General features: G+C 23.5%; 1 protein-coding gene across 2 annotated transcripts; it reads right to left on the bottom strand.

Annotated features, from left to right (window-relative positions):
- Positions 1–330: 330 nt before the first annotated feature.
- LOC129978094 (FGFR1 oncogene partner 2 homolog) lies at positions 331–14,184 on the bottom strand. Of its 2 annotated transcripts, XR_008785221.1 has the most exons (6): positions 13,946–14,184; positions 11,837–11,900; positions 11,446–11,589; positions 9,993–10,241; positions 6,688–6,979; positions 331–640 (listed from the first exon to the last, which is right to left on the bottom strand). XR_008785221.1 is itself a non-coding variant. In XM_056090609.1 (5 exons), exons 3-5 carry the CDS (start codon positions 11,578–11,580, stop codon positions 6,752–6,754), a joined length of 612 nt encoding a protein of 203 aa, XP_055946584.1. In that variant the 5' UTR covers positions 11,581–11,589; positions 11,837–11,900; positions 13,946–14,184; the 3' UTR covers positions 6,250–6,751. The 2 variants fall into 2 exon arrangements, 1 of the variants encoding a protein (XP_055946584.1); XM_056090609.1 differs by lacking the exon at positions 331–640 and having other exon boundaries at positions 6,250–6,979.
- Positions 14,185–14,188: the final 4 nt, after the last annotated feature.

Here is a 14,188-nt window from a genome sequence, read left to right as displayed (position 1 = left end):
AGTACTGTACTTCTGATATACTGTAACATTAGTGTAATCTTATAAATTCTACAGATCAAAACAATTTATTTTGAAATATTTTTCTATTTTAGATTTTTTTCACCCTTCTAAAAAAGTTTTATATGAATCGCAGTGATTTTATCCAAATAGATTATTTTATCACATTTCAAAGCAGATATTCATTATTTAATATTTTGAATAAATGGTCCTAATATATTATTATGAAAAGGAAATAATAAATAAATCGCAGCAGATTTTGAAAACAGTTTATATAATTATTTATTTTATACAAGTTTTGATGATAAATATATTACATAAAATTCACTCGAATAAATACATTCAAACACCATGAATAATAGTTAATTTAGTATAAACAGTTCAGATATATACAATTCACATTTTAAAATACAATCAAGATTGTTTTTTTTTAATTGAAGTTATATATCAAAACTATAATCAGCTCAAATTTTAAAAATTTTATAAATTTTTAAAAATAAATCCAAACTTGAGGTAACCAGAAACTCCAAATACAACCATGTCTATGATATTTAATGCTTCAAACAAAAGGGGGGAGGGCATAAATAAATAAAAGGGCACTAAGATACAAATTTGTTTAATCCAAATAATTTTGTACTTCTCCCTGCAAAAGAAAGAATGCAAAGATAGAATGAAGTATGAAATATATATTTTATATTACTTCTTTAAAATATCTTAAAATGTATCTACTATCAATGTTTTTTCATAACTTAATAAAGTAAACAACAACAGAATATGGCCTTTTATTTATACAAAAAAATTTAAGAGGGAAAAACATCATTGTTCTCAGCATACTTATACTGAAATGTATTTAATTAATGCACAATGAAAATTTAAAATATGTTTCAGATTCATCAGTTAAAGATCTTATTTTATATTAATCAATATAATAATAATGAAAAAAAAAAGCATTTTATGCTCAAAAATTATGATAAAATTGTAATGTATTATTATTTCAACCCTTGATTTTGAATAATGCATTAAAATCATGTTTATACACATCAGTTTTAAAATAATTAAATTTCTAAATATCTAACAGATAAAACAAAACTGAGAAAAATTATTAGCATCATTTTTTCAATAATTTTTCAATTAATTTTTAATAAAAAGTTTGTTTGGAAAATTCTCTTGTTTTCATTGTTGTACATCACAATACTTAAGAAATGATTATGTAATAAACCTTAATATTTGAAGCACTTCTAAAATATAATTAAAAACCTGCAATTTTCACACAGAATAGCATGTTTTTGAAAAAATAAAAAATAGTAATAATATTAAACACATTAATGAAAGTAGAAAAAGGTAATAAATCTCCACATCAAATACACAACATTAGAAAAATATACAACTAATTTGAATATATGAACATCCCAGCCAATGAACAGCATCTGCAAGTAATATTTTATTATATCAATTTATTTTATTAAAAGTATTCAATTAACTACTTATAAAGACTGCAGAATATCTCATGAACTAAAAGCATTTTTCATACATGCCTGCTAAAGATTGAAGCCAAATATCTAATAACTTTGCTTTTATTTTTTTAAATCAATTTTTTTTTTTATGTAATTGGAATATACGAGTTTCAAATTATCAATGGTTCCTTTTACTTCTATCTATAAATTTCATAGCAGAACAATATTATATTAGAAATTCTATTCTAATTTAAACTTCAGCATATTTTCAAATTTTTTAAAAATATATGATTTCCAATTTTGTCTACAGAATAATTTTTTAAATACAATAAGCATTTTCAAAATGTGACTTAACATGAAATATAAAGCAATGCAATTTCCAAAACTACAAGATGATATATGCTGTAATGATTATTGAATAATGAATCACATTACTTTCAACTAATGAATACAAAGTACAAAAACCAAATAACATTTGCTTACAAAGAAAAAAAAATGAAAAATTTAGTAATAATTTCACATATTCAATTGAAAAAGATGCACAAATACAGCTCAATATAAATAAATTTAAAAATTATACTTCAACCAACTTGCTCTTTCCAATAAAGCAATATAAATTTGTTTTTTAATTTAAAAAAATCAAAGAGAAAAGGCTTTATAATAAAACACAAATTTATAAATAGATACTATATAATTCAGAAGGAAAAAATGCAAAATCATGAAAATGATAAATATTTGAAAAATCATGTTTAAATTAATAAAACAGTTATGCTCTGAACAATGTTAAGATTAGTTTTTAATACATTTTAATTAATATAAAAACATTTTATTTTGCTGACACAATTTCACAAAAGATGTAAAACAGAAAATATATAACAACTTCCATAACAATTTCATAAGAATGTCAAAAATAAATGAAACAATGACTATTATATAAAATAACTTCTATATTAATGCTTTCAATTTTATTGTGACAATAAACACAGATTCTTATTTTAACCTAATTAAGCAAGGTTTATGAAGATATATTTTTTTTATATTGAGCTGCAGGAAGTAAAAAAAATGATTCTTTTTAATAGAAAAGGGCATATAAATATCATTCCCAATCTCAAAAACAAATATACTATTTCTTCCCCTTTTTCTTTGTTCACCTTATGCAATAACAATATAAAACAAATAAATGATAAAAAGACAATCTCAGAGAGAAAAGAATTTCCATCTTGGTTTAGTAATATAAAATCAGCATTACTAAACAGTGTGAAAACAGAATTGCTTGCTTTATGAGAATCATGTATCAAAAACAGTTGTGATATGTGATTGTCAAGCAATGGGCAATTAAGGAATCATCACTTCTTTGCCAACTCCCTGTAATTCTCAGAGTATCATAATAAAAATTGATTGGTAAAAATGGTATGTACAGTTCGGAATTTTATATGTACCATACAAATTTGTAAAAGGTTTTATAATAAAAATGAAAGTTCAAATTTCCAGGTTTGAAAAATAAATATAAGTTTAATTTCATTCTAAAATTTTTTTAATTGATGTATCACAAGTTTACTATATGTGATGAAAAGAATTTATCTTCAAATTATGGCTATAAAAGCATTCAGCAATAGAATTTTTTTTTTTTTTTTTTTTGTAAATAAAGAACCCTCTTTCTAGCAGAAGTTAACACTATTATAAAATGTAAGTCATAAAAAAAAAGATAGGGGATTTTATTTTAGCAAGAATTCCATTACAATTTTTATTCCCTTTTTATATTTAACAAATATCAATAAAATGGCACACTTCAAACATATTTTGTGTGTATTTTCCAAATGCCACTATTAAAACTGTTGAGCCTAGTGGTTGCCTAATTTTTTCCCCCTTTATATTAAGCATAGAGAAAAACTTCAATTTAAATAATATCAAACTTTTGATTGAAATCAGACGAACCTTTTATTGAAAAAAATAAAATTAACAGAGTAGAATATAAAATAAATATTTATAAACCAAATAAAATTATTGAATTGAACAAAAGTATAAAAACTGAAATACCTTTAGTTTCAATTCTTTAAATAGATATTAATATTATCTTAATTTCTTCTATAGTAATGCTTAAAAGAATTAATACTTAGGAAAAAAAAATTAAAAAAAAGTTCTACAATGAATAAAAAAAATTTCTTTGTAAAAAAAAAAAAAAAAAAAATTTCACACAATTGGATATACATTTTAAAAATATAATATAGAAGTTATGATAATGTTGACAACCTACAGAAACTAATTTGAAATAATATATTTACTTATGAAAATCGAATTAAAACAATTATATAAGATGCCTTTTTTGTTTGTATAAGTAATATGCTATTATAGGCATTACCCAACTGGAATGTTGCATAATGCAACAGATATCCAGGTATTATAACAATGAGAAATTTCATGCATTAGCAAAAACCAGAATATTCATTCTTAAATACTTCATTCGTAACTAGAAAAATTACAAGCTCAATCAATTCAATCACTCAATTCCTAAAATCAAATAATTATATTGATAACAACACTGGCAATATGAAAAATTTCAAATTTACCTAGAACAAATTTTGGAAACTTTTAATTATTTGTGACAGTATGATCTTATTTCTATATTTTTTATTCCTTATATTTTTTTTTCAATTGAAAGCTTATTAATTTTCCTTTCGAATTTCCATATATAAAACACTAGGATAATGCATTTCAAAACTTTACAAATAGTATCAAACCTAATTATTTAGTATATTTGAAGTATGAAGAAATATTGCTCATTTCTAGTGATGCTATTGCTTCCAAGATTTAAGCTTTTTTAAACAAAACAAAACAAACAAAAAAAAAATGTTTTTATCCATTTCAGAAATTCATTTATACAATTCTATTGAAAAAAATACTCTTATAAATATTCAGTAATTTTAATTAATTTAGTAGGAATGCAGTAAAAAAAAAACTGAATAAAATGTGTATAAAGGAAAATTGCTTACATTTTTCTCTTTTTAAAAATATGCTCATATATAATATTCAAACTCCAAATTATTGATAATATATCAGCAGAAAACATCGACAATTTTTTAAAATGTATCATTATAAATGAAAATAGTTACATATAAAATGATTTACTTTTCAATAAGAAGTTTCCACAAATCTTAAACACAATGAAGATCCCTCTACAAACTCCCACCTTTTGCTGCTCTATTATCATTTGAGAATTAAAATGGAAAAGAAAGATTTTAAATAATTATATTTTGAACTTTATTCAAATAAATCATTTTTAAACTTGATTCAAATAATATAAATTCTAATTCAAAGAAAGTAAAGTTGTAACTCATGAATTGATGGGAAAGTTAAGTTCTAACTCTGCATTATAACACAACTTAAATTTAATTTTTTATGTGTAATAATATTAAATAGCTTGTGGCTAATTCTATTAAGATTTACAAGACTGTTGCTGAATAAATAGTTAAAATTAATATACTTATGGAAACTTATGTATTAACACAAAACATTTTCTGGAATGACTAAAATAAGTATAAACATAATTGAATGTTATTTATTAATACTATGAAAAATTATATTAAAACTCCACTTCCTCATTTTGTTTCTAATGAAAGAAACAAAAACTTTTAGTTTGAAGTTTTAGTGATTATTGGCAAATGTTACATCCATTGAAATCATTGCCAATGCATGTTTCATACATTCAGATACAATTTTACTCTCCTTTATGCTGTTAAAGAGGTTCAAGTTCTAATGCAGTCATGAGTATTAAACATGATTATTTTAATAAATATAATTATAGATAAATAGTAACATTTTAAAACGTAAATACAATCATAAATATTTGATTAAGTTGTGCTCTTTGAAGCTACATTTATTCAAAGTTAGAAATCTTCAATTATGAGCTACAATCTCTAAAAAAATTATATAGCTTCATATTGAAGCCCCAAATTTTTCAAACCCTCTTACAGATTCAAAACTAAGTTGGTTATTGGGTCCAATTTCAGTATTAAAAAAATCACATATAATAAGGAGTCAATTTTTGATTATCATTTAGCAATAATTTATTTTAAAATCTAGAAGAAAAAAATTTTTTTTTCTCCTTTGGAAAAGACAGTGCAAGAGCAAAATTCTCCTCTTTTTACAGCAATGAAACAGAAACAAAAGAACTACTTGTAAGGTACTTAAAGGATGTAGTTGAGAATCAATACATGTCATATAAAGAAAGTAACATTATGGGTGGAGGGAAGCATCTTTATGGTATTCTCTTTCCAAAGAGTGCAACTTAACAGTTTTTTTTTCTTTCTTTTATTATCTTAAATATGTACTTCAAAAATAATTTTTATTAGTTGAAAACATTTTAAAAAAAATGAAAATTTTATTAAGAAATAGAAACATTTAAATTGCTGTTGAAAGGTTTAAATGCTACTAAAAATTAAACATTATTAATTCAATTATTAGGGGAAAAAAGAAATCAATTTCTTTTAAACAGCCACCTTCGGGAAAAAAAAAAAAAGATTTTAGCTTGAATAGTACTTTACTGAAAAAGGATTTATATATAATACATAATTAGGTTTCACTTCATATACTGCATTGCATTAATATATAATAAGATTCACAGCATATTATTATCAATAATTAGAACTAATGAATTAGTTCTTGTAAAATTTATAAATATTAACTTTTTCAATAAAATTATTAAATGACCCAACAAAATTTTAATAGACTGAAAATATATATTTAAATCTGCTACTTATCAATCATTTCTAAAACCACTCAAATAATACTGGAAAAAAAATCAACATATACCTAATCTGATCTAAACAATCATGGAAAAAAACAGGATAAATTAATGAATAAAAAGTCCTAATAAAGAACTTTTCTTTATTCAGAAATGACATTCCACAATATCACATTTCATATTATTACATAACAAAAGTCAAAATTGGTTGCCAACATTTTGTAAAAACACAAGATATTGCTCTTGATATACACAAAACAAAATATGAAGAACTCTAATCAGTAAACTAAAAACAAGTAGAAACAAAAACAATATTATAAAATACTCTAGTGTGTAATAAAAACAAAGCACATATAAGTGCTTAAATCATTATATTTTATACAGGTATTTATAATGAGCATATATAAAATAACAAGACTTTCCCCAAATAAATATGAATATTGATAAAAAAAAAAATTAACAATGCACAACTATCCATGAAAACACAATACTCACTTGCTTCAGAAACCTATATATAACTAGCTCTAAATATATTTGCAAAAGTTTTTTTTTATTGGGGTCATAATTCAGTCTGTACACTTTCATCTGTTGTTTCAACAACTGCTTTTTGTGCTATCACACTACGCTGAGCAGCATTAAGTTCTAATACATCTCTTAATAACTTATTTTCTCTTTCCAGACGACTAACAATTTGCTGTTCTTTCATAATTTTCTCATCATCAATTTCAATAGCTTTTTTCATAACAGCAGCCATTTCAGCAATTTTTTCTGTTCTTTTTTGTACTTCCTAAAAGAAACAAAATAATGATAATGTCAATAACAAAATTCTTGTTATATCAAATAAATAAATAGTACTGATCTACGTAAATAATAGTACTGATCTATTTCAGCCTAGTACTGAAATTTTTTGTCGCAAAGCAAACAGTTTTAAAAATTAAAATTCATAATTTTAATAATTGTATCAGTTTGTATGCTATATTATAATTATCATAAATTTAAAAGGGTATTTACATATTATTCTGCAAAACAGGCAAAAAATTCACTAAAGAAAATGTTATGACCAATTACAAAGGAAATCACAACAGAGAAATATGTTTAATTGTTGTGGAATGCAAATGCAAACAAAACACTAAGCAACTAAATTAAATCTGATGCACAGAATAACATGCAAATAATTATAATATATATCAATTGACGTGCAATATATAAGTATATTATCTTGCTACTCATACACCAGTTTGTCAATGCTTTAGATAAATTAGCATGATCAATGGGATTATTTGATTGCAACTTAATATAAATACAAAAGTTAAAAGAAACAAAAAGAACTGAATGATGGCACATGATGTAACATAATAACAGCAAAATGGACCAAAGCTACTAAAACAAAAACTGCAATTATAAATATATTACTGCATACAATGCCTTTGGCATTTGAAGAGGATAATATTTTAACAAAAAGGTAAAATATAATAGTGATTTGCCTGCAATAGGAATAGAAACTGCATAGTTTTGCTAGTACAATGAATTAAAAGATAGAAGAAAATAGAAATGATACTGAATGAAACAAAAAGGAACCCAGAAAACTAAAAAAAGGTTATTGGAAGAGGAGAAAAAAAAAAAAGCAACATATTTTGATATTTGCATTTACAAAAGAAAAAATAGATGGTATTTACTTTAATGCCCATGATTTGCACAATGCATTGTGATATCATGGTTATTGATTACTAGCATGAAAGCTATCTTTAAGTGACAGTTTCGGTTTTAGTGAAAATGATCAAAGAAGTTAAAGCGTTAAGTATTTAAAAGAAATTAGAAATAATAAAATTTGGTCTAAAACTTTTCTCCCTTATTAAACTATGCTAAAAATTTTAATTTTTAAATTATCTTTTTATTTTCTTCTAATATTTGTGGCTACACAAAACGTTTTCCAGATTTAATAATTGTATTTTTATATCAACTAGATTCAATAATTTCTCATGCCATTTTGCTTTCTGCACTTCTCAAACAAATAAGCAGCCTGAAATTTGGAATTTATAATATTTATAAATATTTTCCACTTATTTCTTTATAAAACCTTAATTTATAACATAAAATTTTGTTATCACATTTTGCTATTACAGCTATAAAAGAGACTCATCATAGAAGTAAAGGCTTTGTTTTTTTAATGAGAAAATTGAGTTGGCAATTTTTTTTTAACTGCAAGAAAACCAACAATTTTAAGTCGCAATATAGTTTTATGCAATTTATTGAAATTATCAGATAAATTTATGGAATATCAGACAAAGTATAAAACATTATAAAATTATTAAATCTTTCAAATGTAGAACATACTGAGAGAAATTTAAATCTTAAACATAAAGAATTCACGAAAGGCATGTTAACCCTACAACAGGCCAACAGTACACAGAGAGTAAACCTTACATGTATGTCTGAATGTTTTTTTTTTTTAAAGGAAATATCTGATTAAAAATTCAACAGTATTTTTAGAACATTTCCTACTTTATGCTTTTGTACGAAGATTCAGTAAAATTCTAATAAGAGCAGCTTTACAATAAAAAAGATGTTTACAATAGTTTAAAAAGAAAAAAGGTGATAAAGCAGTTCTGTTATTTGGTTCAGAGGCAGTAATATTAACTAATAGTTCTACAGTCTGTGTAATTTCTATAGGCAGTTCAAGGTCACATTTTCTACCTCATTATTGGTATCAGACAACCAATAACGAGGTAGAAAATATGACCTTGAGCTGCCTACAGAAAGTATACAGACTATAAATAGATTCTGCATTAGATAAGAATCACATTTTTCTTTTTCTTTTCTTTTTGCATTTGTTGGATTAAAAGAACAACATATAGCACTACAGTAGATCCTTTGATGCTGATATATTCTTAAAATGAAGTAGGTCAGATTTCTTCTCAACTTTGAATCTCTTCATTAACTATTATAAACAAATTATTAATACTAGTTATTACACACAGTCATAGAACAAACAAGGTGCAGGCAAAGCAATAGTGGTTTAAAAAAAAATTTCTGCATGTTTATGAAATTCCACTTTTGAAAATATAATGTAGTTTTATTGTTTGACACTTCATGATTGTTTAATAATATATTTCCAATATTTTAGCGAATATAATACGGCTTTCTGCCTTTTTTGCAACACTCATGAGTAGAATCCATTACGACTGTTCATTTTTTGATGATTCTGGGACAATAATGCTCTGATAAACTAGATAATATTGATGATATTTCAACGCATTTTCTATCTTCTATTATAATTATAAAATTATATTATATTATATAATTATGAAATTCTATATATATAAAATATATATATTATAAAAATATTATAGATAATATATAAAGATATTATAAAAATATGAAATTCTGATATTCCATTATATCACTGAAAATTAATGTACAAATTCTTATATACATATACTTACAGAGCTTTCTTACTATTTGGATTTTAAAAAATCTTACTAATATGTAAAAAAAGCACATGAAGCTAGGTAAAGGTACTTGTTAGAAATTGGTTGAAATCTCAATAAATCAAATTAGTATTTTTAATTAAAATTTAATATAATATCAATCAATTATTCACACAAAAAAATCACCTTTTAAAACTACAATTTTCAAAAATAATAATAATAATAATAATAATTAAAGTAATTATTTGAATAAAGATTATTAGTTAATATTGTATGATTTGTATAAACAATATAATCTTATAATGCAAATAAATATAAATGAGTAAATAATGCAATACAAATTTTTGAATAAGGTTAAATAAGTACACATACTAGTGAAAAGTCCTTCTGCAGATATGACTGTTCTTCCTTAGCTGTTTTTGCAATGCGTTTAACTTGTGCTCTGTATTTATTCATTATATGCTCTAGAGTATTTTGGTGCTCTTCAAGCATAATTCTTAAATCTCTGTTTTCTTGCTGAAGTTCTCGTATATGACGATTTTCCTGCTGGATATTTGAAATCAGTGCTGATCGAGGTCTTTGATGAGCCAAAGCATTCAGCTTCTCAACTTCTTCATGGTACTGAAAATATTACAAGAATCAATTACAATAAGTTATTGAAATTTTCTGAAAAACTATATTGCTTGCATAAAACTAGTAAAATCATCAATAAAGAAAATTCAATGCTACATTATTACTGAATGTTTTATAAGCAATTGGATTCATTAATGAAGTTCCCCCTCAGGCTTAAATCGGCTGTCTTCGAACAGCGGGCTTGTCCATGGCAAGTGCCATAAGAAACAACAACAACAACAATTATCATCATATTTGAATAAAACACAGATTAATGTCTAAGGCATTTTGAATTATATATAATAAATTTTTAATTTAAATACCAAAATAAAATTATACATTTGTAATTAGAAATGCTGCAAGAATGGGGAAAAAAAAATCTCAAAATTATATCTTTAAAATGCAAATAAATTAAAACAAAAGATCAAATACTTTTTTTTAAAAAAATCAACTGGAAGGAATTGCACAGTCAATTTTTTAATTTTATAAAAAGGAGTATCCATAAAATAATTATCTAGAATGAAGCTACGTGAAATATCTAACTAATACACAAGTAATGTTTATAGTTAAGAATAAACAAGACTTTACCTTTAACAAATTTGATTCAAAAACAAAAACAAATCATGTTTAAAAGTTTTATTCCAAAAAAAAAAGTAATTAGTTTACAGCCAATAAATACATAAAATAACATTTTGTTTTTTATAAATCCAATTTAAAAACAAAACTTAAAATGTTCTTAATTAAAATGCACTCATGTATTAACTACATGCCATTGGTGAACATAGTCAATAGATTATTATGACATCTTCAGATATTTTTTTTGACAATTAATCACTAGCTACAGTATATTTTCAAAATTTAAATCTTCATGAAGTCTATTCAAAATATCGTTGTAAAATTTAAAAAGATTACTTGTACAAAATTTTCTATATTATTTGTAATTATTTAAGAATGAATGAAATAAGATCATAAAATATTCTAGCATAGCATTAAAAAGGAAAGAGGAGCTAAATAAAAAATATATTTTATTTGCAATCATCTTAAATTATTTCAAAGCTAAAATTATTTAACCTTCTGTCCCTCGGTCGGATCAGGTCAGAAGTTTTTATTTTAAATATTATATATATAAAAAAAAAGAAACATATGAATTGTTATAATCGTGGACAGAAATTGAAATATTTAAATTGAATTTGAAATAATCAACTAAACTCACTTGTTTCATAGTTTCAACATTGTTATTCAAATTTTGTGCTTGAGATATAAGAGTATCAGCAGAATTATCATGATCCCGTAGCCTTGTCACCAGGCGCTTAGCATCATTCAATAATTGCTGCACTGTAATTGACATTTTGAACAACTGGAAGAAACATCATAGTATATATATATTTTTAATTTGTATTAATGGATCATAATAACATAAATTTTTTTTAAAATTTTTCCTTTATTTTCAAATAATATGTAAAAGATATAACAACCCTTATTAATTTGAATTTATCATTATTAATTTAAAATATTAATTATTTTGATCTAAATACTCATCACACCAAACATCACATTTCAAAAAATGCAATATATTCTACTTAAACTGCTGATAAGATACTTACTGTTAAATTTTTTTCACATAAGAGTAGATGCTTCTTTATAAATAGAAGAATGCAATGTATTGACCTATAGCAAGAAACAAATTTGAGAATACATGAATACTTTAAAATCTCAAGGAAGAATAACTAATATCTCCCAATTGTCTTCATATATATTTTTTTTGATTATTCGCTAATAATAGTATATAAAATATAAACAGTTCAAGTGTGTTTCAAATAAAAAAAAAAATATTAAAAATAAAGTATTGCAAAACTAACTTAAATAAGGACAATATTTAAATCAAAGATAGCCAATTAAAAATATTTTAAAAAGAAAATCACAAAAATTATATTTTATGCCAAATTAACATTCAGTGCGAAATAATATTCAACATCTCCAATTCTAATAAAATTTTAAAAACTTCCAACTGATTTGAAAATTAACTGTTTAGTTAAGGAAGTTAAAAGTGTTAAGATATTAGATATTTATTTACATGTCATTGTGATCAGTCTGAATCACATTCCTCAGCTTATCAATAATCTGAGAATTTTAAAAATTTCCTTTTGGTTACAAGAAAAGCACACTCTTTCTTAAAAATGTTTAAACCTTGTTAAATTTTAATTAATATGCTTTTAAAGAAGATACACATCAATACATTTACAGCATTTTTTAAAAAAAAGATTTTAATCATTTAATAAAATACAAAGAGGAAAGACAATCTAAAAGTTGATTCTTTTTTTGTATTGTAGAATCAATCAAATTATAGAAGGAAAAAAAAAAAAAAAAAACCCTCAATGAGTTTTCAAATACATAATTGAAAAAAAAAATTAATGGTTGCTTAATAAACAATTTATTTAAAGCAGAAAATTCTTTTTATAAATAAAGAAATATGGTTTTAACTTAAATTTAGTTATTGTGGCATATAACAACACAAATCTAAATAATATTTGACTATTGTGATATAATGGACAATTTTACTAAAGGTCTTGGAACGAGTTATTTGAAAGGTTGATTTTCAACATACAGAAACAAGAGTGCATTTAATAATATTTTATTTTAATGCGAATCTGTTCGAGTGTACAGACCTAGTAAAATAAATAAAAGTACAAAATTAATATATTCATAGAATATTTTTTATAAAAAGTACCAGAATTTTGGAGAGTCCCAATATTGTGGAACTCAGAGACAGTTGCCAACTTTGCCTATTTAATAATCTGGCCTTTAATATATAAACTGTTCATAAATATTAATAATTTTAGAATGTATCAATATGTTGGAATTTCGATTCATGCAGTTATCAAGTTACACTCAGTGATATAGTACTTAAGCATTAACAACATGTCATTGATGAACATAATCAAATTTTTGTTACAAAAACATTAATTTATGCACAACTTTTTTTAATGATTAATTACTGATATGCAGTTAATACATCAATAATAATAAAACTTTGATAATTTACACTATTCCTTACAAATTTTGATTTATCTTTGAATTTTTCATTAATGAGATATCTTTCATGGTGTTAAGTACAATATATATATATAGAACAAAACTACACTTTAAAACTCATTATCCATTAGAATTAAAAAATCAAAACCAAATAAAGGAATTTTATACACATCCCAGTTTTTCTTTCTGTGATGAGTCAACTACTTTAGTATAATTTAGTTTATTATAATAGATAAATACAATTGTATGAAATTAAATATACGGTGCATTTACAATACAGGAAAAAAAGTTGTTTCTTTCTTTAGAAAATACAAATAAAATTTTTTTATCATAACCAGGTCGAGCAAATGTATTTCAAAAAGAAATAAAACATATGTTAAGAGATTAATGAATTTCTTACAGGGAGTTAATACGATTATGTTCGTTAATAATACAGCCCGATGAAATAGAAAATTATGCATCTATGAAAATTATAAGAAACTGCCGTTATAATTTCGAAAACAAATCAATAAAATTAAAATAGGTACAAAAAATATGCTAAAATTATGAATATTAATTTAGAATCTGCTATTTTCATTTAAGTTGCCTTCGAAAGACCGAGTTTTATATTAAAAACCAAAACAAATTTTTAATGATACAGATCCCAAAATATATATTGGAATAAAACTAGCATTACATACCAGTATCATAAGACATTATTTGATCTGAATAACAATCGTAAACCGTAACAAATAGACCAGGAAAACATAACCTGACCTACAAATTTACTCTGCAGAAAATTAAGAATGTTTGAAAGAAATAATTCAATTGGATAAAAAAGATTTTTATTCGTTCTTCAATAAATGAAATATAACTAACTCAAATGCTACAATTTAATTAAAAGAAATAATTATTTATCGACGATTTGTATCATTTTCAATTTT

This window comes from Argiope bruennichi, chromosome 1 (genome assembly GCF_947563725.1).
Source record: "Argiope bruennichi chromosome 1, qqArgBrue1.1, whole genome shotgun sequence".
NCBI classification, from domain to species: Eukaryota; Metazoa; Arthropoda; class Arachnida; order Araneae; family Araneidae; genus Argiope; species Argiope bruennichi.
Note: the sequence above shows the minus strand (reverse complement) of the source record. Positions and strands in the feature narration are given on the sequence as shown.

What these genes read in the sequence shown, in the direction of transcription:
- LOC129978094 (XM_056090609.1), bottom strand. Translation starts at nt 11,580, where the DNA reads ATGTCAATTACAGTGCAGCAATTATTGAATGATGCTAAGCGCCTGGTG. An exon ending in ATGTTGAAACTATGAAACAA is followed by an intron (nt 10,242 to 11,445) that starts GTGAGTTTAGTT and finishes TAATATTTTCAG; the next exon opens with TACCATGAAGAAGTTGAGAA. An exon ending in TGCAGAAGGACTTTTCACTA is followed by an intron (nt 6,980 to 9,992) that starts GTATGTGTACTT and finishes TGTTTCTTTTAG; the next exon opens with GAAGTACAAAAAAGAACAGA.